Source organism: Choristoneura fumiferana, chromosome 3 (assembly GCF_025370935.1).
Source record: "Choristoneura fumiferana chromosome 3, NRCan_CFum_1, whole genome shotgun sequence".
Taxonomy (NCBI): Eukaryota; Metazoa; Arthropoda; class Insecta; order Lepidoptera; family Tortricidae; genus Choristoneura; species Choristoneura fumiferana.
This window is the reverse complement of record NC_133474.1, coordinates 16,247,332-16,268,892: the sequence shown is the minus strand read 5'-3', so window position 1 is coordinate 16,268,892 and position 21,561 is coordinate 16,247,332. Positions and strand designations below refer to the sequence as shown.

Sequence of the window (21,561 nt, the reverse complement as noted above, 5' to 3'; positions counted from 1 at the left end):
TTATTGCTTGTATGTACATAAATGCGAATAAGAATAGGTTAGGTTTAGCATGAACTACGTATTTATCTAGCCAACTACATATTTTTACGGCAGTAGGTACGGCAAAGTTAAATTAGGTACTTAACTGCAAAGCTTTTAACTATGTATTTTACTAACCCCATTTTAAAGTTCCTACTAGTCGTAATAAAGTTAAAAGTATTAAATAATTCTATTATAGTATATGAGTTAACAAAATGCGGTTACGTAAATTTTGAAAAATGGTACATACCTGATCCTGTGTTTCAAGTAGACGTCGCCATACATGCAACAAAAACGTAATGTATCAAAAGTTTTATCTACTATTATCTTCTTTAAAATTAAATAAATATCACGTTAAAATGTAGTACTCCAATGTTCCTAGGCACAAGTCAAGCGGGCGTAAACGTGGTTGCTAACTTTCAAGTCATGCAACAATTTCGCCCTATTGTGTTCCATTGTTTGTGATGTCGCTTTAACTTTCCACCAATTTTGCCTTCTGTCAGTCCAAACAATCTTTGTTTGAATATTTCAGAATTTTTCTATTTTTCCAACACAAGGTAGCATTTACTTAGGAAGGCGTTGGGTTTTGTTTATTTAGTACAAGCAAGCTGTATACCAACTTTACAAAAAATTTATAACGAAATATTTCTTCTGTTTTGAATAAAGTTCTGTAATTACAGAAAACTAAAGAGTGTCAAAAAAGAACACCGTAATTCAAATTCGTTTTATCAGTTTTATGGACATGGATTCGCTAGCACCTTATCTATCAAAAATCATCATTTCAAACGGTGAAAAAATGCACACCTATACCAAAATACTTGCGTTATAACAGGTAAAGTACGTACACATACATATCAGAAAAATAGACGTAGGTAAATAAGATTATTTCCCAGAAAATAAAATTATTTGCTACAAAATTATATGTACATTGTACCTACTGCTAATTGAAGGCTGATACGGTATATTTAGATCCTTAAAAGTAAAACCAAGTTCCTCTTAGAAAATGTATTTTGGACGATATCAAAAAGGAAAGGGCAGTGCGCCCTAATCGTCATTTTATTGTGTGATAGTGTGATAGTTACTTAAGTAGTTCAGCTCAATTCAGTTCAACACGCTTCTGCTTCACCGACAGTCTTTGAAATTGTACGTAACCTACGTTCCATTATTAATTCCGTTACAAGAGAAGTCTGCAAAGATGACGAAGTCAAAAGTTTTTGGGACGTGACGCTTACGGCACTCTTATAGCTATTATACCAACTACGCAGATAATAGGTAGGTGGTATAGGTAGGCCGAGAGGTCGAATATTTAGGTACTACGCTGATATTTTTACCCGACTTGTGACCCATTTTGAAAAAAAATGTCTGCATTGTCGAATTAAAGTTGGTGACTGGCCACACCCATGTTTCTGAAAGTACCTATCGTAGATAGGTACCTATAGATGAGCTGTGGTTTAACATATATTTAAATGCTGTACCTATATTAAAGAGTTTACCTTATCACTTGTGGATGAACTGATTATGGTTGCGCATTCAAAAAAAGTTGTGCGATTGTAACTTATGCAGCAGTGGACTTTTTCTCGCACACCAGTGAAAGAAAAAAGTCCACTGCTGATAGGAAAGCAGCGCTGAGCTAGACTAGATTTTTTTTTTAATTTTGCCTCCCTCTGGTTTAGGTTTTATAAAACTATAGTGGGTATACAAGATATCATATTATTGTACCATTCATTATAAAAAAGGGGATTCCCCGATTTCGTCACAGTACGCAGTAGAAAAGTAATGGAAAATTTCATGCTCATTCTAATCAGTCCGAATCGTAGGTGCGGCGACAAAACTGTGAAATATATAAGTATCTACTCGTACATATTACTCTGTATTTTTTATTATGGAATTTTGCCCCACCCCCCAACTACGCTACGCCACTGTACTACATACATAACTATGTTACTTGTTTATTTGGTGGGTGCTTACTTCGAAGAAAGAGTTTGGTAAGTCATATTTTTGACGACCAGATGGCCTAGTGGTTAGAGAACCTGACTACGAAGCTTGAGGTCCCGGGTTCGATTCCCGTGTCGGGGCAGATATTTGTATGAAAAATACGAATGATTGTTCTCGGGTCTTGGGTGTTTAATATGTATTTAAGTATGTACCTATCTATATAATTATATTTATCCGTTGCTTAGTACCCATAAAACGAGCTTTGCTAAGCTTACTTTCGGACTAGGTCAATTGGTGTGAATTGTCCCGTGATATTTATTTATTATTTATATGGATCTTGTTAGAGAAATTCGTTAGACACCTACTATTGTTGCCAATACCTACTTACTCGAGGACAAAGCCCACATTGATTTCACTTTTACCGGCCACAAACTTAGCCCGGTTCAGTAATCACTTTAAAGAGCTATTGATTCAATTACAAGCTTTCGCTCTGAGGTTAATGATTAGTTGGGTACCTATACCGCCAGTCTTTACATTTCAGATAGCATAGTCAACTTAAAAAAAGTTACTCGTAAGTACCTTACTAATGCCGTAATAAACAAAAGTAAAAGTTAGTGTCATTAAATGCATTTATTCAAACACAATCTATTTGTAGCACTGCAGTGCGATTATGTCTGCAAGTTTAGGTACCTACAATCCAGCCTTGCACGCAATTTCTCATGGATACATATCTACCTACTGTAAATGTGGTCGCAAAGTTTTTTCATACCTACTCGGATCTACATCTTCAACTGTCTTGTTATTCAACTTGCAGTGTTTCCCAAGAGAATTTACTATAGCGATCATTGTGTCCAAATAAGAATAAAAAGACAGTCGTCGCGTTGCACGCAATAATTTTCACTTTCTCGTAATGCTTTAATCCTTTTAAAGTGCAACATTGTGTAACAGCTTTATAGCTTCCAAAAGCGAAAGTAGATACGTGCTATTAAAATTAATAAAATTTTTGATGTGACAAATCAATTATTTCGAAATACTTATGCAGTTAATTGGGATGCACCAAAAAAAATAACCTATAGTTTTTATTTTATTTTTGGAAAGAATAGGAAATTTTAAGATACCATTTTCATTGTTTTTGAATTTGGATGAGTATTTAATTGTTTATATTTTTTTTACGAAATACGCTGGATGACGTCACAGTGAGACAGCCACGTTCCATTGCCTAGAAAAAATCATTCGGCTTAGGGTCCTAAATGAACCATGACAAATAGTTTTATTTATTTCTCTTCTTTTAGCTTCGATTATTCCTATGTTTGTTTAATGGTGTGATGGTAAATAGATATTTTTATTTAAATCTGATATTTAAATTCTTTTGTATTTACTTGTAACGTAGTAATTTAATAATTTAATTTGTAAAAATACATTGGAAATACTCGTATACATTTCGGACTTTACGATAAATGACAACTGTTTAAAGCCGGGTGCGCATCATGTGAATAAAGTTCTATCTTTGTCACTATTTGCTATTATAAGCGGGACAGCAACATTTCAAACTGTCAATTTGCTTAAGAGTGTAGACCTGCTTTATAACTGCCTTTGTGACGAGATACTCCAGGGGTCAAAAGAGGGTTATTACTTAAATTTTGTTTATTTAATTCAGTTTATCACATTTTTGGAATCTGATTTCTGAAAACGCTTCACAAAGCCTATTTCTCCAAATGGTTTTCGATTTATTATATGTTGTCAAAAATTGGGACATCCCATTAATTAAATGACGGGCGTTTTGAATATTTGCTTTATAAAAGACGTGCTTATTTTTTTATAAATTTCAAGCATGGGAAAAAAAAATAACTAAGTAAGTAAATAACTAAAAGTTTGATGCCGGCCGACAAAGACAAATGGAGTCGTAGATGTTTTTATACTGCCGTTTCCGGCTTATCCAGTTTTGGAGTGATGCTTGCCTCGTGGGAACTAACGGTGCGGGAGTGCTTTAAGATAATTTATTTAACTTATTCGGAAATAATGATCGTCCTCATAAAATAACAAGCACACTTGAGCGCACTGACACGGGTGCTAAAGTTAATAATAAAGCCGTAGGTACCGTTAGTTGAAACATGTATTTGGTATACATATAAAATATAATTAAAGGTAGTGAAGTGTAAGTAGGTATGTTTGTACGTTATAGTCCGTTGCATGCTAATGTATTTAGGTATTTACTCACATAATATTGTCATGACCAATATAGTACACTAGTATTATTATCTTCTTTAAATAATGATAAAAATGTGTTTTAAACTCAATCAAATCAGTAATATAGGTAGATACCGGTGGTGGTTAGTACTAATGAGGAGTAATAATGAGGTAGATTTCTTTTTTAGTCAATTTTTTAAGGGTTTTGTTTCGACAAGTAGGTCCGCGGGTGGTAGAGCAAGCTGGTTTGCGGGCTTGCGCAGCTGCCGTTCGGTCCTCCGGCTAATGAGCGGAGTGAACTCCATTCGCTCGCACGCGGAGCTAACCGCCTGCGCCTGCGCCACCTTCTGGCCTGGCACGGTTGCATGTAGTACGTCGAGTCGAGTAGGCAAAGCACTATTCGAGTCAGTCAAGTCAGTCTTGTTCCGATCGCCGACGAGCGACTACGCGTCGCCCGATCGTTGCATCTACAACTACTTGTTTACAAATAGTAGGCAGTGTGAATCTCGCAAACAGGATAAGCGTGACAGGTGAGTTAAGTCTTAAATTGAGGTCAATGTTTGTGTGCGGTTTTAAAATCACCTGGCGCTTATTGAGCCAGCATGATCGCCGGGTAAACAATGTGTTTGTGGTCACCTTTTGTTTTAGATAAATGTGTGTTAAGCTAAGCACGTGGAGATTTATTAAATAACGTGCATGCCATTTCCGGGACTTTTTAAGTTTGTAGTCCATGTCTTCCTTTCCTTTGTGAAGTTTTTCAATCACACGTATTTGTGAAATGGCTTATTGAAATTAGGAAAGCATGCAAATATGCTAATGATTTCAAATCTTTGTTAATAATTTTAATAAAAATAAATAAATGTCACGGGACAATTCACACCAATTGACCTATAGGTAAAGTATAGTCCCAAAGTAAGCTTAGCAAAGCTTGTGTTATGCGTACTAAGCAACGGATAACTATCATTATATAATAGATACATATTAAACACCCAAGACCCGAGACTAAACATTACAATAACAATTTGTTAGCATACTTATTTTTAGTAAGATTCAAAATGTGTAACTACTCGTATTGAAGTAAGTACCTACCTACCTATAGCAGTATTGCCCGCGACTTGTTTCCAAAGAATAGTTACATTTATGTATTCTACGGGAACTTGCTATTTTCCCCGTAAAAAAACGATCATCATGTCCTTTCCAAAGTGTCAAACCTGACCCAATAGTGTCTAACCTGTGTCACTGCTGTTATAAATGAATTATTTTCTTTCTATCTTTCAAACTATCTCGATATCAAATCTTATCTGAAACTGTTCAGCGGTATAAGCGTGAAGAGGTAACAGACAGATAGACAGTTACTATCGCATTAGAACGGATAAATTGTTACTTAACTCACAGAGGTACCTAATATAACTAAGTTGGGGCCTATACTCACGTGTGTCAGTCAGTGTCTAAACTAAAGTGGTCAATGGTCAAAGGGAGTTTGTTATAAACCAGCGCAAAGTGCATATCGTTAGGAACTCGCATCACATTGATTTATCAAAGTTGCTTGCAAGCCGGTTCTTTTTGGGCCACGGACGGACGGATCAGTACGTATCCTTCTTTCTCATCGCAATATGTAACATATGCCATGGCCACAGACAAAACAAAAGTTTGCGACACTTATTTGATTCGATACTATGTATGGTTTGGCTAAAAAATAAATTACGATTGCCCGGTATCAATCATTTTGTATGCCTATCAGGTACCTACTATAGTAGGTATCTAGTGTTATTATATAAAACTCTGTATACATGCGCGGTTACCATTTAATGAATGACTAAATACAATAGTAAAATTAGGTAAATAGTTATGGGTGATGTGATTATGATAATTTGAATTGAATTATTTATATTTGACGAAGTAAAATAATTAGAATTTAATCGTGCCACCTTTTTCAGCAATGACTACCACTGACTACAGAAATTTAAGATAAAATTAAAACTAAAAAGTAAAAAGTGTAACGACTGTCAACATTAGTTTTAGTTATAAAAAAATATAAAAGTAGGTACGAACAAGTTATAACCACCGTAAATAAGTAGGTAGGTATTTATTTGATTATCTAGATCTACCTTCTAGTGTTAGAGCACATGTAATAAGGTGTTGTTAAAGTATATCTAGCTATTAAAGAGGAAAACATAAAGGAAATTAATGACAAGGCGACTTCCTTGAAACAGCAGCTTAGTTTCTTATGTAGGTACCTAACGACGACAGTGCTTTTTATTGTTGAAAGTTATTAGCGCACGTGTTACAAATAAATTATGTTAGTAGGTATGCTTTTAACGATGCGCTTTTTGATTTAAAGCAGTGTTTATACATTAAATATAGAAGGTTTCTTGATGAAACAATTGGGATGTCCCAATTTTTCACAACATATAATAAATCGAAAACCATTTGGAGAAATAGGTTTCGTGAAGCGTTTTCAGAAATCAGATTCCAAAAATGTGATAAACTGATTGAAATAAACAAAATTTAAGTAATGACCCTCATTTGACCCCTGGAGTATCTCGTCACAAAGGCAGTTATAAAGCAGGTCTACACTCTTAAGCAAATTGACAGTTTGAAATGTTCCTGTCCTGCTTATAATAGCAAAGAGTGACAAAGATAGAACTTTAATCACATGATGCGCAACTGACCTTAAACAGTTGTCATTTATAGTCCGAAATGTATACGAGTATTTCCAATGTATTTTTACAAATTAAATTATTAAATTACTATGTTACAAGTAAATACAAAAGAATTTAAATATCAGATTTAAATAAAATTTACCATCACACCATTAAACAAACATAGGAATAATCGAAGCTAAAAGAAGAGAAATAAATAAAACTATTTGTCATGGTTCATTTAGGACCCTAAGCCGAATGATTTTTTCTAGGCAATGGAACGTGGCTGTCTCACTGTGACGTCATCCAGCGTATTTCGTAAAAAAAATATAAAAAAAAATACTTATCCAATTTCAAAATCAATGAAAATGGTATCTTAAAATATCCTATTTTCCCAAAAATAAGATAAAAACGTTATTTTTTTTGGTGCATCCCAATTAGATTGGGGCGTCTTGAATTTGGTTATGGACGTGATTATACTTTGAATTCGTTGTTCCCTGTTGCACTGTCTCTTCGGACGGCGGACAACGCTGCGGATGCAACAAGGACGCCATCGCCGGCGTCGACACAGCGAAACAAATCCGGCCTTCGACTCATGTCTATTGTATTATTGTAAATTATGCACTTTTTATTCACCTGCCTACTTCACAGACCAAGTTCCATGACACGCTTTCTATGGCTTTAATAGGAATAAATTGTTCAAGTATCGTGATCAATTTGGGTTAAAGAACATCAAGCACGGCAGAGGTTGCTGCTCGTGTTTTATTTTACTTTTGTTTATCAAACGACTGATACTGGGGAGTGACAGTCGAGATTACTTAGGAAGTGTTATCGTTAAAGTTACGAAGATTGGTATCGTTAATCATGAAGCTGCGCCGCACGTCGAGATCACGATCCGGAGACGTGGTTCGCAACGGGGTTAATGTTACAGTGCACCTTCCTTATACAGTTCGTGTGGGACGACGCCGCGATAGGCCGATAGCCCTTTAAAGTACCGTTTTCTTATTAAAACTAATTCAAATAACATTATGTATGAATAATAGATATACCTACGTTGCAGTTATTCGATTCGAATAATTCCTCGATGTCCATGTACTTTGTGGATTTTTATGCAAGAAATGGAAACCTGTTTAATTTGAATAGCGCAATGATAAGAGGCGGTAGAACGATTGGAGCGGCCAACATGTCGCTTAAAGACCCGCAAGAGCGGTGCAGTGCTGAGATTAGTGCTGACCCTAGGGTCGCTTCGGCGCACGACCAACACTGTGAGATGAAATCGGAACCTTTTAATGGTCTCCCATACCTACCCGGAACATTAGATATTGATTTCACAATTTATAAATAAATGTATTGCATAAAAGTGGAGAAAATATTTCACAATAGGCTGAACAGTTTGTTATCAGAGCAACGATCTCGCAATCTATGTTAAGGCCGCACTTTTGCGAAGTCTAGTTAAAATTTACGAACGGATTGCGGCGTCGTTCAGTCTTCATTTTTAATTCAACTTGTCATATGGCGCAACGTCAGCCTCAGCTGCGGCTTTGAGTGAGATATGCTCAATTGAGATATCGCACGTACGTTATCATTTTTTTGTCAAGTTTTAACATTTGCGGTACCTATAGATAAAAATGAAAATATATTTGTGCATTATAAAACGAATGATGTAAATAAGTAACGAGGAGGTTGTGCTCGGACAGGTTTATCAGCAAACAAAGCTGGCAATTAGCGCATCGGCGTGGGAGAGCGCGGCGCGGGCGGGCGACGCGGCCGAGACGCGGTGACGTCGCGGGTCCCGCTAACCAAACACCACGCGGCCATTCACCGCCATGACTCCAGTCACCCACCTGCATCCTAGACAATATTTTACATATTCATATCATAACTGTGCGTTGCCTTCGCCTTTGATTAACATATTTGAATTTAAATTGTGTTGCTGAAGCGCAGCGCTGAATTTCATCTTGCAGTAAGTAATTTTTACAAGGGAGGGTTGAAATTAGAGGCCTTTACAAGCCTTTACAGAAATTTTATAAAAAAAGAGTAGTGATAACTAACTCCAATTAAACTATTCATGCTATCTAGTGGTCGCATTGTTTATACTTTGCTGCTAAATCACAAACGTGCGAAAGTAACGTAACGAACGAGACAGCGGGAAACTGGAAATTACAGGAAACATTCAGCCAGGCGGTACAAATATGTAAATGGCGTCTTCCGGCTCGCATTTTAGTTCCTAATAGGCCTGTTATTTACTACAGGTAGGGGAGGGGGGGGGGGGCATAACGGGGACGTTAAGGAAAATAAACAATAAAAACTTAAACATAAAATATTTTTTTATGAAACTAATGACAACTATTTGGTTACTTTTTAAATTATCATTAGGCACCAAATTCGGTGAAGTAAGAAATCAAACAATATTTTAATTTTAATTTCATAAAACCTCGATGAAAACTCCATCGAAAACCACAGAAAACCAGCGTTGCTGCACATAATGTGCGGCAACACATGCTGAGTGGAGACCCTTTTTGGTATCCGCCGTGTCACCAAGTAACATAGTTTTAGTGCTAGTTTTAGTCTTAGTTTTAGGTGGTACTTATGGAGCCAAAATAAACCTTTCTTTCTTTCTTTCATCGTGCCCCGGCGTAGGGGCAGTATGGGGTACCCAGTGCGGGGCAGTACGGGGTACATTATTTTGACTGTGGGGATGGGGAGAATGTCTTTGGGAGAAGCGTTTTCAAAGGAAGTTGTTAAATCACGACATATTCTTCGAATTTGAGATCGGGAAATGCTATTTTCATAGATGGTCCAGGCTGAGGCTCTGAGATAGGAGTTTTCTTATGTAAATGTATCGATATTGCAGGTAAAACAGGTTCAAGAAGTTCCTCTTCAAGGGGAGGTGACTTGCATCAATACGGTATTTGACTATTTTGTATATGTTTTATAAATTAAAACTACACAATGCCTGTTATCGAATAGAAAAACAATTTTTAAGCTACCTTTACAAATAACAAAGTTATAAAGGTTTGAAATTAAAGATTAGACAGAAAAAGACATACTGGCATGTGACGTCACGTCACACGCCAGTACCGCCATACTTGCTGCATAGAGAAAAGCGTTTGAGAAAGAGACAGGTATATAGATTTTTCAAAAAATCACTATAAATCCAATTTTCAACCGCTTCAAATTTTCTCTTCGGTAAACACTATCTGTATATCTATATTTTCATAATAATATTAAGATATGGCAAAATCAGGAGTTGTCAAATATCGTATTGCGTGTTTCATGCTTTCTAAAGACCAACTGCCTCTGGAACTTTTCATTTTGTGTGTTCGTACCATTTTATATACCTAAAACAAAATAAATAATAGTAGATTATTGTCGTGGCCTGGAAGTAGCCAGCAATTGCTATTCCAGCCGCGACTAATATAAAGCTTTTCTCAAAAATTATGAATAATTCTGAAATAGCCTAAACTTTTTCTCAAAGTATATCATAACATTTAATTCTATTCCAATTATTTTTCTTATGCTTTACCGCCTTTTTTCATTAAAAATAAACTGCAGGTGTATTTTTCCACCGAAAACACCACAAGCTGTTTCAGACCCAATAAAAAAAGTCCGAAGTTCTAACAAAATATCTGATACCGCCCATTAGATTTGGCTGTATACGACTTGTGCCAACATTTCCATGGCCTTTCTAATTAAAAAAAAATTGTGACTGATTGCAGGCGCGCTAATTTATTATTGTCGAGCTAGCGCGCCTGCAATCATTTTAACTTTTTAATTTTTCGCTGACCATAAACTATGCACTTCACCTTTTGATATGTAAAGAATAATGTCAACTTTTACGGACATTTTTGAGAAATAATATTGTAATATTATCAAAGTAACAGACCATTCAGGGGTATAATGGGGACGGGGCACAACGGGGTACCCCATTGTGCCTCATAGCCATGTCCCCGTTATGCCACATATCTAACAGAATTTTAAATAACGAACAAAAAAATTAATTGAAGGTCAGCGTGACTTTGCTCAAAACATATCAATAGTTATATGTTGTTAGTAAAACACAAAAAAACTATAGTAGTAATCTAAACACTTACCTTTTAAGACGCGTATTGGTAACCAAACCACTCAAAATTAGATGAAATGTCGTCGGAAAAAATAATCAAAGTCAAAGTCAAAATATCTTTATTCAATTTAGGCTATAACAAGCACTTATGAATGTCAAAAAAATCTACCACCGGTTCGGAAAAACCTCTGCTGAGAAGAATCCGGCAAGAAACTCAACGAGGTATATATATTTTTTTTAAAACAGATTTACAATATTATTAAATGATATGTATACATCACAAGTATTTCGGTCGTCAAAAATAAACGCATGCACTCTGGTCGCCAGTAACTGCCGCGCTAATGGCCGATGCGAAATGCCCTCTAATTGGCGAAAACAAAACACGGCTAGTGTGCATTACTTGTATGTGTGGGTGGCCCCGTCGTGCCTCGCCGTTACAAACGAGAATAGTTTTTATATTTAAGATCGTTTATTGAACTTTCAGTGACGTAACTTTTTGGGCTCGTTTTAGTTATTAGTATTTGATAAAATAATTATTGAAATCAAAATACACAAACCTTCTATCACCGTGGTAATGGACAGGCTGTGATTCTATTACCGCGAATTGAGGTTTCATTACCGAGGGTATGAAAAACAGCAATTTCCTACCATCGGTAATAGGAACCCGACTCATGATTTGGAACTTACTACCGAGGGATTAAAAAAATATAATGGCTTTGGTTCTGTATATTGTATTGTACAGTCACGTCTAAAAGTATGTCTACACAAAAAAATTTGAAAAATATGTAGCCACACATTTTCATCATAAATATGTATCTATTACTGACACCAAAAAATTGTATTCATTAAACTGTTTCAGTATTATGTAATCACAAAATGCTTCAGAAAGTTGCATACTTAAATAAATTCCATTTAAATGTATCCACCTCGTAGGCAAAAATAAGTATACATGAATGGGTTCCATATACATATAACCACACCAATTTGGCAAATATTTGTATACGCCGTTTGATTCATAAATATGTATCCAGACTGCAACAACAAACCTTGTCTGACTGGCATAGAATCGTAAGTTGTATATTTAACTGATTTGACAATTCACGAAAACAGTGCGGACTTGTCACTGCATACGTCTATCTCACGATTATTCTATGACGCACTTGACAGTCCTTAGATTGAATTGACTTGTAAATATTGAGTATTTCAGTTTAGGGTCATTCTCAGAAAGGTGCACTAAGCATTTTTTTGTTTTTATTTTAATTATATTGTTAATTGTTAGTGGTAGAGCCGCACTGTAGCCAGTTCTTGGTTTGCAGTACGAATGGGCGGGCTCGACCGGGGTAGTACCACACTCTCACAGAATATCGACGTGAAGCAGGAGCTGGCTAGTCATTCAGAAGCTGTCTTCTATAATTAAAATTACAATGATTAAAGATTGCAAATTATAGATGCTTCAGTGGATCTGTCCTCAGTGGATGACCCGAACAACTTGATCGCTTTGGCTTAGTCGATATTAATGACCACTCTGGACGTTTCCAAGTATTTGGTGATCTTGATGGTGTATAAAAAATTAAATATATCCATACCAAATTTCATCCAGCTCACTCCAGTCAGTTCATCCCCCATTTTCTCCCCTTAAGGGTTGCTTTTGGAGATAAAAACTAAGTACCCTATGTTCAGCCCCTTGACAGTCGAAACCAGTCGGTTTCGACGTGATACCGGAACAGACAGAGTTACTTTCAATTCATCACTTCATAGTATATGTAAAACAAAGTCGCTTTTTTTGTCTGTACGCTTAGATCTTTCAAACTACGCAACGGATTTTGATGCGGTTTTCACAAATAAATAGTGTGATTCACGGTGTCTATGTATACCGTAACCGTGTTGTGCCGGAACGGGTCACCAGTATATAATATTATTTTAATGGAGTATGGATTCGTAGTATGTATGTCCCTGCCCGCATGCAGGTTACGAAAGAGACAAAACAGTAATTCTTCAAAACGAATCAAAATATCAAATCGTGTTTACATATCGATGGCAGCAAAGTAGATACGGACATCTACATTTTTTCAAAAATGCTTTTTTTACAAAAAATAACTTATTTCAACCATATCTATAAGTCCGTTAAAAAAATATTTCAAATTTCAAAATAATGAAGAAAATTTGGCACGTAAAAGAAAACATCTACACTAGCTTTTGAAAAAACATCGCAGTAGAAACGGACATTTGAATTTATCCGCTTTTACTTCGGAGCTTTGACAGGATGCTTGTGACGTCAATAAAGTCACATGCCACTTGTCCGTTTATACGTCATACTTTTTGCATATGTCTCAATCTACAAATTTATTATTTCTAATTTCTATGAGGAAATTATTTGTTTTTGTTAAAATATTTAAACAAATAGATATATTACTTAACATTGGTTTCATACACTTGTTTGTTTTTTTTATTTAGACAGCAAATGAATTAAAATTCTTAACCTAAGTAAGTACTTAAGTTTCTATTGCTTGCAGCTTACCGCTTTTTGGAAACGACACGCCTGAACAGATTTTGACTGATGATGACGAGCAATCTGTTTTTTTCCTAATAGGTATAGAAGTAGTAGAATATCGATTATACTATTCATCATCAGCCAATAGCAGTCCGGACATAGGCCTCCCCCCATGGACCGCCATTGCGCCCTGTCTTCGGCTAGACACATCCAGCTTTTACCACCAGCCTTTCGCTGAACGGAGGGCGTCTTGGACTACGTTGACCGAGACGCGGTCTCCACTCAATATCTTCAGCGGTTGTCGGTGCTTCAACAGATATGACCCAGCCCACTGCCACTTCAAGTTGTTAATTCTATGAACTATGTCGATGACCTTAGTTCTGTGTCGGATAGTCTCGTTGCGGATTTTATCCTTCAGAAAAACTCCGAGCATAGCTCGTTCCATAGCTGGCAGAGCCGCGTTTCAGCTCCGTATGTCATGACGGGTAGGACGCACTGGTTAAAAACTTTCGTTTTCAGACATTACGGTATAATTGACGAAAAAACTCGACATAATTTTCCGAATGCTGCCCAGCCCAGCTGAATCCTTCTCTTGGCCTCCTTCTCAAAGTTGTGTTCTACCTAAGACTACTGTTACATTATGCTCGTTCTTAGCATGCTAATAAGCATGCTAGTACCTGCTGTACCTGTATGACACAGAAAAAGCATGCTTAATAGTAGCAAGCCGTGGTGGCCGAGTGGTTTGACCTATGGCCTCTCAAGCAGAGGATCGTGGGTTCAAACCCCGGCTCGCACCTCTGAGTTTTTCGGAATTCATGTGCGAAATTACATTTGAAATTTAACACGAGCTTTACGGTGAAGGAGTTTTCGTGATCGTGAGGAAACCTGCACAAACCTGCGAAGCGATTCAATGGTGTGTGTGAAGTTCCCAATCCGCACTGGGCCCGCGTGGGAACTACAGCCCAAGCCCTCTCATTCTGTGAGTAGGCCTGTGCCCAGCAGTGGGACGTATATAGGCTGGGATTATTATTATTATAATAGTAGCACGTCCCTATGCACATATGCTAGTAAGTAGCATTTGCTGAATAGTAGCATGCTTTCGTGCTAGTAACTAGCATGTGTTGGTACCTTAACTGCAAAATCAGGCCGAGGTATGTGTACTCCGAAACAACATCAAGAAGATTTCCACTAACGATGACGGGCCTCTGATCCATGTAGCCATTGATGACAATTTTGGTATTATCCACATTCATTATAGCATTATATTGTTTATACTATTATAGTACATACTGTTTTATTTTTACAGTTTATATTGTTTTGTTTTGGGATATATTTTGTACGTAATTTTATTACTTGTACCTAATTTATTAGTGTAAAACTATAAAAAATAACTTAGTTTTTGAGTACGTAAAAACAATTATGAGTAAACAAAAATAAAACAAAAAAATATTTTTTTATTAACACATATTTTGAGGTTTTAACGAAATAAATGAATTTATATGATAGACAGCGATGAGGTTGAGTGGTAGATAACTCATTTAATAATATGAATAAAATGATTAATGCAAAGTAAATAAAGACATCTACAAAATTTTATCACAAAAAGGGTGAATACTCGTTGCATGTTGTTTAGATTATCTCTAAACACTCCTCTAAGTTTTTACCGGAGATTCTTATCTTAGCTTATTCGTTTTATAACGGAAAAGGCGTTTGTTTCATTACAACGCATAAACGGATATCAGGCAGATGTCTTCCTCTACGTTTAAGCTCTTTCAAAGTAAAAAAAGACATCTACAATTTTTCATTAAAATAATGTTACAGAAATAAAATCTGTTGAACAATCACCAAAGAACATTATTTTAATGCATCATATATTAAACGTGTGACGCAATTTAAATATCTCGGCCACCTGCTCACGGAAGACCTAAAGGATGACGCTGATATAGAGAGGGAGCGCAGAGCGCTGGCGATAAGGGCGAACATGCTGGCACGCAGGTTTGCGCGTTGTACGAGAGAAGTCAAAATAACTCTATTTCGTGCATACTGCACTTCGTTGTACACGTGCAGTCTGTGGGCCCGCTGTACCCGTAAGTCGCTCAGCGCTCTGCGCGTACAGTACAACGACGCGTTCAGGGTTATGTTGCGGCTGGCGCGACGCTGCAGCGCGTCGGGCATGTTCGCGGAGGCGCGCACCGCCTGCTTCTACACCACTGTGCGCAGGCGCTGCGCGTCCTTGGCCAGCAGAGTGCGCGCGAGCCGCAACACTATTTTGTCCATGATTGCTGATAGATTTGACTGTCCTTACATGAACCATTGCATGTTGTTCACGTAAAAAGAAATGGTGTTTAAAGTGCACCGATATCATATTTTCTTTTTTAATAGCCTAAATTTAATTAATTACCTAATTTGTGACATTAATATAATTTTGCATTTTGCTTATTAACTTAGAATTTTAGAATTGTATGTGTTTAAATTTGGACCTATGTTGTTCTTGAAAATAAATGAATTATTATTATTATTATAGAAAATTTCATGGTAATCAGTCCATTAATCTCAAAGTAGTCATTATTTTTTACTAAATACGCTCTCCTGTAAAATAGCTATTTTGTAGATGTCTTCTTTTACTTTGCTGCCATCGATATTTATAAATCAAACGGCGTATACAAATATTTGCCAAATTGGTGTGGTTATATGTATATGGAACCCATTCATGTATACTTATTTTTGCCTACGAGGTGAATACATTTAAATGGAATTTATTTAAGTATGCAACATTCTGAAGCATTTTGTGATTACATAATACTGAAAAAGTTTAATGAATACAATTTTTTGTTGTCAGTAAATAGATAAATATTTTTGATAAAATGTATGACTACATATTTATGCAACCTTGTTTTTGTATACATATTTTTAGACGTGACTGTACACCAAATGTTTTCTTTTGAAAACTAAATAAAAAAAAAGTAATATATAATTCAAATAATGTACCCAGCCCACTATATGTTTTTATGCTTATGCCACGAGTAATATTATGATTTATGTATGCTGAGTAAAAGTCACAACTTTAGAAAAAAAATCGCCCTTACGGTACCCTAAATATGAATTATTTTAATAGAAAAATAAAATGTCACTCGGTAATAGATACTTTTTTAAGAACCTATCACCGACCCAAATAAAATTAAACGGGTCGGTAATAGATTCCCATACATTGGGTTATGCGATCATACCATCGTTAATTGGCTTAATTTGGAGTACATTCCGACATATAAAAACAATAGGATAGAGCTGTGTTTGCATTACAAATCAAAAATACTTAATACAAGCTTGGTATATAACCAAAATTACATAACTGGTAAGTCAATATAAAATTTTATCGCAATATTTAAACAACTCGGCAAAATAACGGTTTCTATAGAAACTACAAATTCAGTAGGTACTTACTGAAGTTATTGTTCAAAATTAAGAATTTTTTAATACTTTTCATACCATTGAAATTGTTTTTTAAAAGCGTGAACTGATCAAGATTGAAATAACTGTAACAAATAATATAAATGATAATTTATACTAAAAATAAAGTATGAAGAACAAAACCACCACTTTAGCTATTACCGTGGTATACCACGGTTTTACAATCCACAGTTTAAAATGGCGCCTATAGCCGCTGTATTTTATTTTCCATTTTAATCGTATTTCCGGACCAAAAATATACAAAAAGTACTCAAAACTCGTACAAAAAACTATAAAAGGCCATTTAAAAACCATAACATTAGTCCAACTGCCACAACTATTATGTAAAACACTAAATAAGATTCGAGTCCGCTTGTATGTGGTGTCACGCGTTAGTATGGCAAATCCTCTTCCTACGGTGCCGTTTCGGAAATTGACAAATTGCGAGATCTTTGATTTATTCACATACACAAGCGCCCATAGATGCGTGATCGAGTCAACTAAATAAGCTTTAATCGTGTAAAATATCTTTTTAAGAAATCGATCGGTTTGATTATAAAATGCGTATTTTAAATTGCCGCGGTGATGGCCGCCGATTTCGACACCCCCGGTAATAGGCGCCGTTACCTTATGCAATTAATTGATTCAGTTTTGTCCTGCCTTTAAATACCTAACGGTCTCAAAATATTGTGCATTGTTAAACAAAAACAATAGTGTCGCATCACCGTCAGGCAGGCAGCTGTTTGTTGCTAACGTGCGAACTGGTCGCTCAAGCGCGGTGCCCGAGAAACATAGAAGCGTTATCTAACCTAACCAAACGAGTGACTGGGGCACGGACGCACCATCGCTGAGAAACTGTCACATATAGCGTTATAGCAACGATAATAGGTACTTGCATCACACCACCTCCTGCCAAAAGACAAAATAGATCCATTATTTAAATTCTAAGAAAGAAAGCTATGAAATCTACTTTCAATGGCAGCACAACATCCTTACTACAATATTATAAATGCGAAAGTATGTCTGTCTGTCTGTTATCTATCCACGCTTAAACCGCTTGAACCGATTTAAATGAAATTTGGTATGAATATAGTTTGAGACCTTGGGAAGGACTTACCTAATAAGACTAACTAAATAAATAATAACACTAATACTGTATTAACCCTGACTTCAAAATAATCCGCGAGTAGAAATATGAAGTTCTATCTAACCAAGGACCTATAGGTAGGTACAAGATAATTGTATGCAATAGAGTGTGTTCTGACAAATCTCTCGGGAGAAAGTGAGACATGGAGCTGCGAGGTCCAATTGAGTGTAGCTTATGGTGTCACGTACGAAAGCAATTTGGAGTGCGTGGCTGGCTCCCCATAACATAACTATCCATAAGTAGGTACCTACTACTCATAGCTGACAATTAGCTACATATAATACACTTTCTCTGTCTCTTAAAAGAGAAAGACTAACCAATTAATAGCATAGATACAACAATGCCAGTTACCTAGGTACAGATATTGCGCCTACCTATTGTGTTAATATATCTTTTACGATCACGTGTAGGTTCCATAACAAATAATAATATAATGTAATTAACCGTGAATCATTAAAAACTGTTACTGCATTAAGCTTTTAGAAAATGTTGGTACTACACAAGTGTTAATATAATAGGTAGTATATCACTCATACGAAGAGATGGTTTATGATATTTTTTTGCGTTATTACATGCGTTTCCAACTAAGAGATCATAAACGTAAATGCTTTTCATTATTTTTTATATTTTAAGCAAACCGATCAACTTTTTATGGGTAACAAGTATCTTGTAAATAAAGATATGGGTCAATCACGGTCGTTTTAAGCACATAAAAAAAAAGTATTTCAAAATAATTTGCATCAACGTGTAAGTACCTATGTTCCGAGCGACAGAAGGCGTGGGCGATGCGCACGCGACGGCACTTCCGGCAAGTCTCGCAGCTCGTCAAGCGAAACGCGTGCACTATTGTTGTCATCTGCATTCGCCGATATTGTGTTGCCTTCAAGTTTTAGAACTTTGATAGGTGAAGAATTCATAAACTATGTTCTGCGTCCTGCGGTTCGGGTCAACGTGTTTAGTTTTTGTTTACTTTTATTTCTTACGTAAAATTTTTAATTGGTTGTGGTTAATAAAGAAGACTAATAAAATGTTAGTTATTATTAATATTATTATATTCCATTAAACCAGGGAACATGAAATAAGAATAAAAGAGATTTTAGCTACATATAAGTATATATATATTGTAGTCCACTACTTCTCAAATGTGTTAGGAAACTGTAAATTAGGTAAGGATATTCTTGATAAATAAATAAATAAAAGACATATAACACTCCTTTTGGGTTCTGCTTCCGCACTAGTCGGGTGAAAATTAGGTGTCCATTCGACTGTCGCGAAACGTACCACTATTCCAAGTCACGACTCAACTAAACCAGAACACCATAAAGTATAGTAGTTATTTGCTTCAACCGACCCGCTTTCTAAGACTTATATTTCGAAATTACCCACCTTCTACAGTATTCGCGTCATTTAGCCTAATGCACCATCGAATTGGCCAAGTCTGTTTCTCGAGTGATGCTATTTTAAACTAATTATTGTAAAATACGTTCTACCTATATTAGAGACTTATCAACAGTTAAAATACCTAAAGGCACTTAAACTTGTAAAATATCGATTATATAAGGATTTGTTATTATGATAAATTCGAAAACACGCCAATTGAGAAGTCGAAAGCGACAAATAGAATAACGCCACCGTGTTTAGCCACACTTTCTCCGGAGAAAGCCGATCGTGCATAAAGATCTTTGTCTTAGCAAACGATGCGCAGGCGAGTTAACGATCCATTTATCATTATCATTAACCATTACTATTGTTAATTCCCTTCTCATTGTTGCATAAACAAATAACAAAACAAACAATTAAATTATGAAGGTGCACGCAATATAAGTCAAACGTAGAACACTTGAAAATTACGCAACAGAGGTTCGTGGCAAAAACCCAAGATGATGATACTGGTGTTTGATTTTGGAGGGTCAATTTGTTATTAAGACATCACGCGACAGTTGACCTTTGCTTGGGAGCATATTTCACGCTACATTCTATGGACACTGGGCCTGATTTCGGGACATAAGAGTATTCGTGCTTAATTTTAAAGAAGACGAATATGTAAATATATGGGCACATAGTTTTCGCTATCGGTAAGAAAAGAAATGATCATGAGACGACAAAAGCGGAAAAGATAAAAACTTAAGTTAATAACCTGGAGTAGGTACTCGTAGTAACGTAACCTTAAGTGCACACCTACTATTCAAAAGACTCATTGAGATGAGCATTCACAGGTCATTAGTGGAAGAATTCTGTAGTAACGACGTAGTACGAGTATTTGCGAAACCGATCTTAACAATTGTCCTCGTCGAGCTTAAGTAGTTACCTCAATGTCAGGAACATTTTATTTCAACTGGTTTGAACTCAATTAAGCATTCCCTTTAAAAATGTAAGTATTTACTACTTACATAAACATGAAGCCCTAACAACGGCGAACGCACTGCAACTGACCTCAAAGAATAAATGCTTGTGCTAGAACTCTTAACTAAGCAGGGGTTTAAGCATGGCCCACTGACCATCATGGCTTGCACAACCATTGGCTAACAATTGCCAACAGAGACGGCGCAAGCAACGCGTGTTGCCTCTATACATCGTTTAAAATGAAATTAGATATGATCTATTATATCAGTTTCCATGTTTATGCAATAGTTTTGAAAATTTACCTTGATGCTTTTAACAATATAATCTAACATTTCATTTCAAAACTTTATTTATGTTTCCAATTTATTTCGAAGTAATCTTCTGTGTATTAAAGTCATCGAATATACCTATCTACATACTTAGTCAATTTATTGCTTTGTTTACAGGTACACCGGCACACTTGCGAAACCAGATAGGATAACAACTTCATAACAATTACATCAGCGTGCGTCACATAAGATGGAAAGCTGGCTGCATGACGTGAAGCGGGTCCGTATCCCACGGCCAAAGTTCGCCACCAAGTATCCGGTGGAACCACCGAAGGACTATTTGGAGGATTGTGGGGGGGATTTGGGGGGCAAGCAACGGCAACATGACAGAAAAGACCTCACTAAAGCCACTGAAGAATTGCGCCGGTCGCTGCAGGAGAAGCTATGACGTTTTAATAATGTTTGGATTAATTAGGTTTAGGTATATTTAATTTACTGACTCCAACGCGTGTCCACTTGTTACGTCTAGGGTTTTACTTGGATGCACTTCGTGCAAATAAAATTTTAAAACATTAAAAAAAATGGAAAGGGAACAAATAAATATTTCCCAATAAGACTGCAGCTACGCGTACATTTTTGCTTTCGATTGTCTTTAAAATTATTTTGTTTTTTTGAATAGTTATGGTCTTTCATTGAATACACAGGACACTAACACTTTGTATTTTCGAATACTTTGAATAATATTTAGAAGTACTTACCTACTGAGTGCATCACTTAGAATGTATCGATATTATCGTTAATGCATTGCAATAGTATGTAAATTATACAGGAGCATACCGAATTGGTACACACTTTTAAATTTTAGACAAAGTAACTACTTATGTATCTTAGACTGATAAAATAGGATAAGGCAAACGAATCTCTGAATGTATAAAATATATTATAGTACTGTAGTTAATTAATATAAGGAACCACATAAACATGCACGTTTCATTTTGTATTCCTGTAAGTTATAGATA

General features: G+C 36.0%; 1 protein-coding gene across 1 annotated transcript; it reads left to right on the top strand.

The window, feature by feature from the left end:
* Positions 1-4,435: 4,435 nt before the first annotated feature.
* Positions 4,436-21,522, top strand: LOC141426770 (uncharacterized). Its single transcript, XM_074085926.1, has 2 exons — positions 4,436-4,670; positions 20,720-21,522. The coding sequence occupies exon 2, from the start codon at positions 20,793-20,795 to the stop codon at positions 20,988-20,990; it is 198 nt and encodes a 65-aa protein (XP_073942027.1). The 5' UTR covers positions 4,436-4,670; positions 20,720-20,792; the 3' UTR covers positions 20,991-21,522.
* The last annotated feature ends 39 nt before the right edge of the window (positions 21,523-21,561 follow it).

Excerpts from the sequence above, each read along its gene's own strand:
- LOC141426770 (XM_074085926.1), top strand. The coding sequence starts at position 20,793 with ATGGAAAGCTGGCTGCATGACGTGAAGCGGGTCCGTATCCCACGGCCA.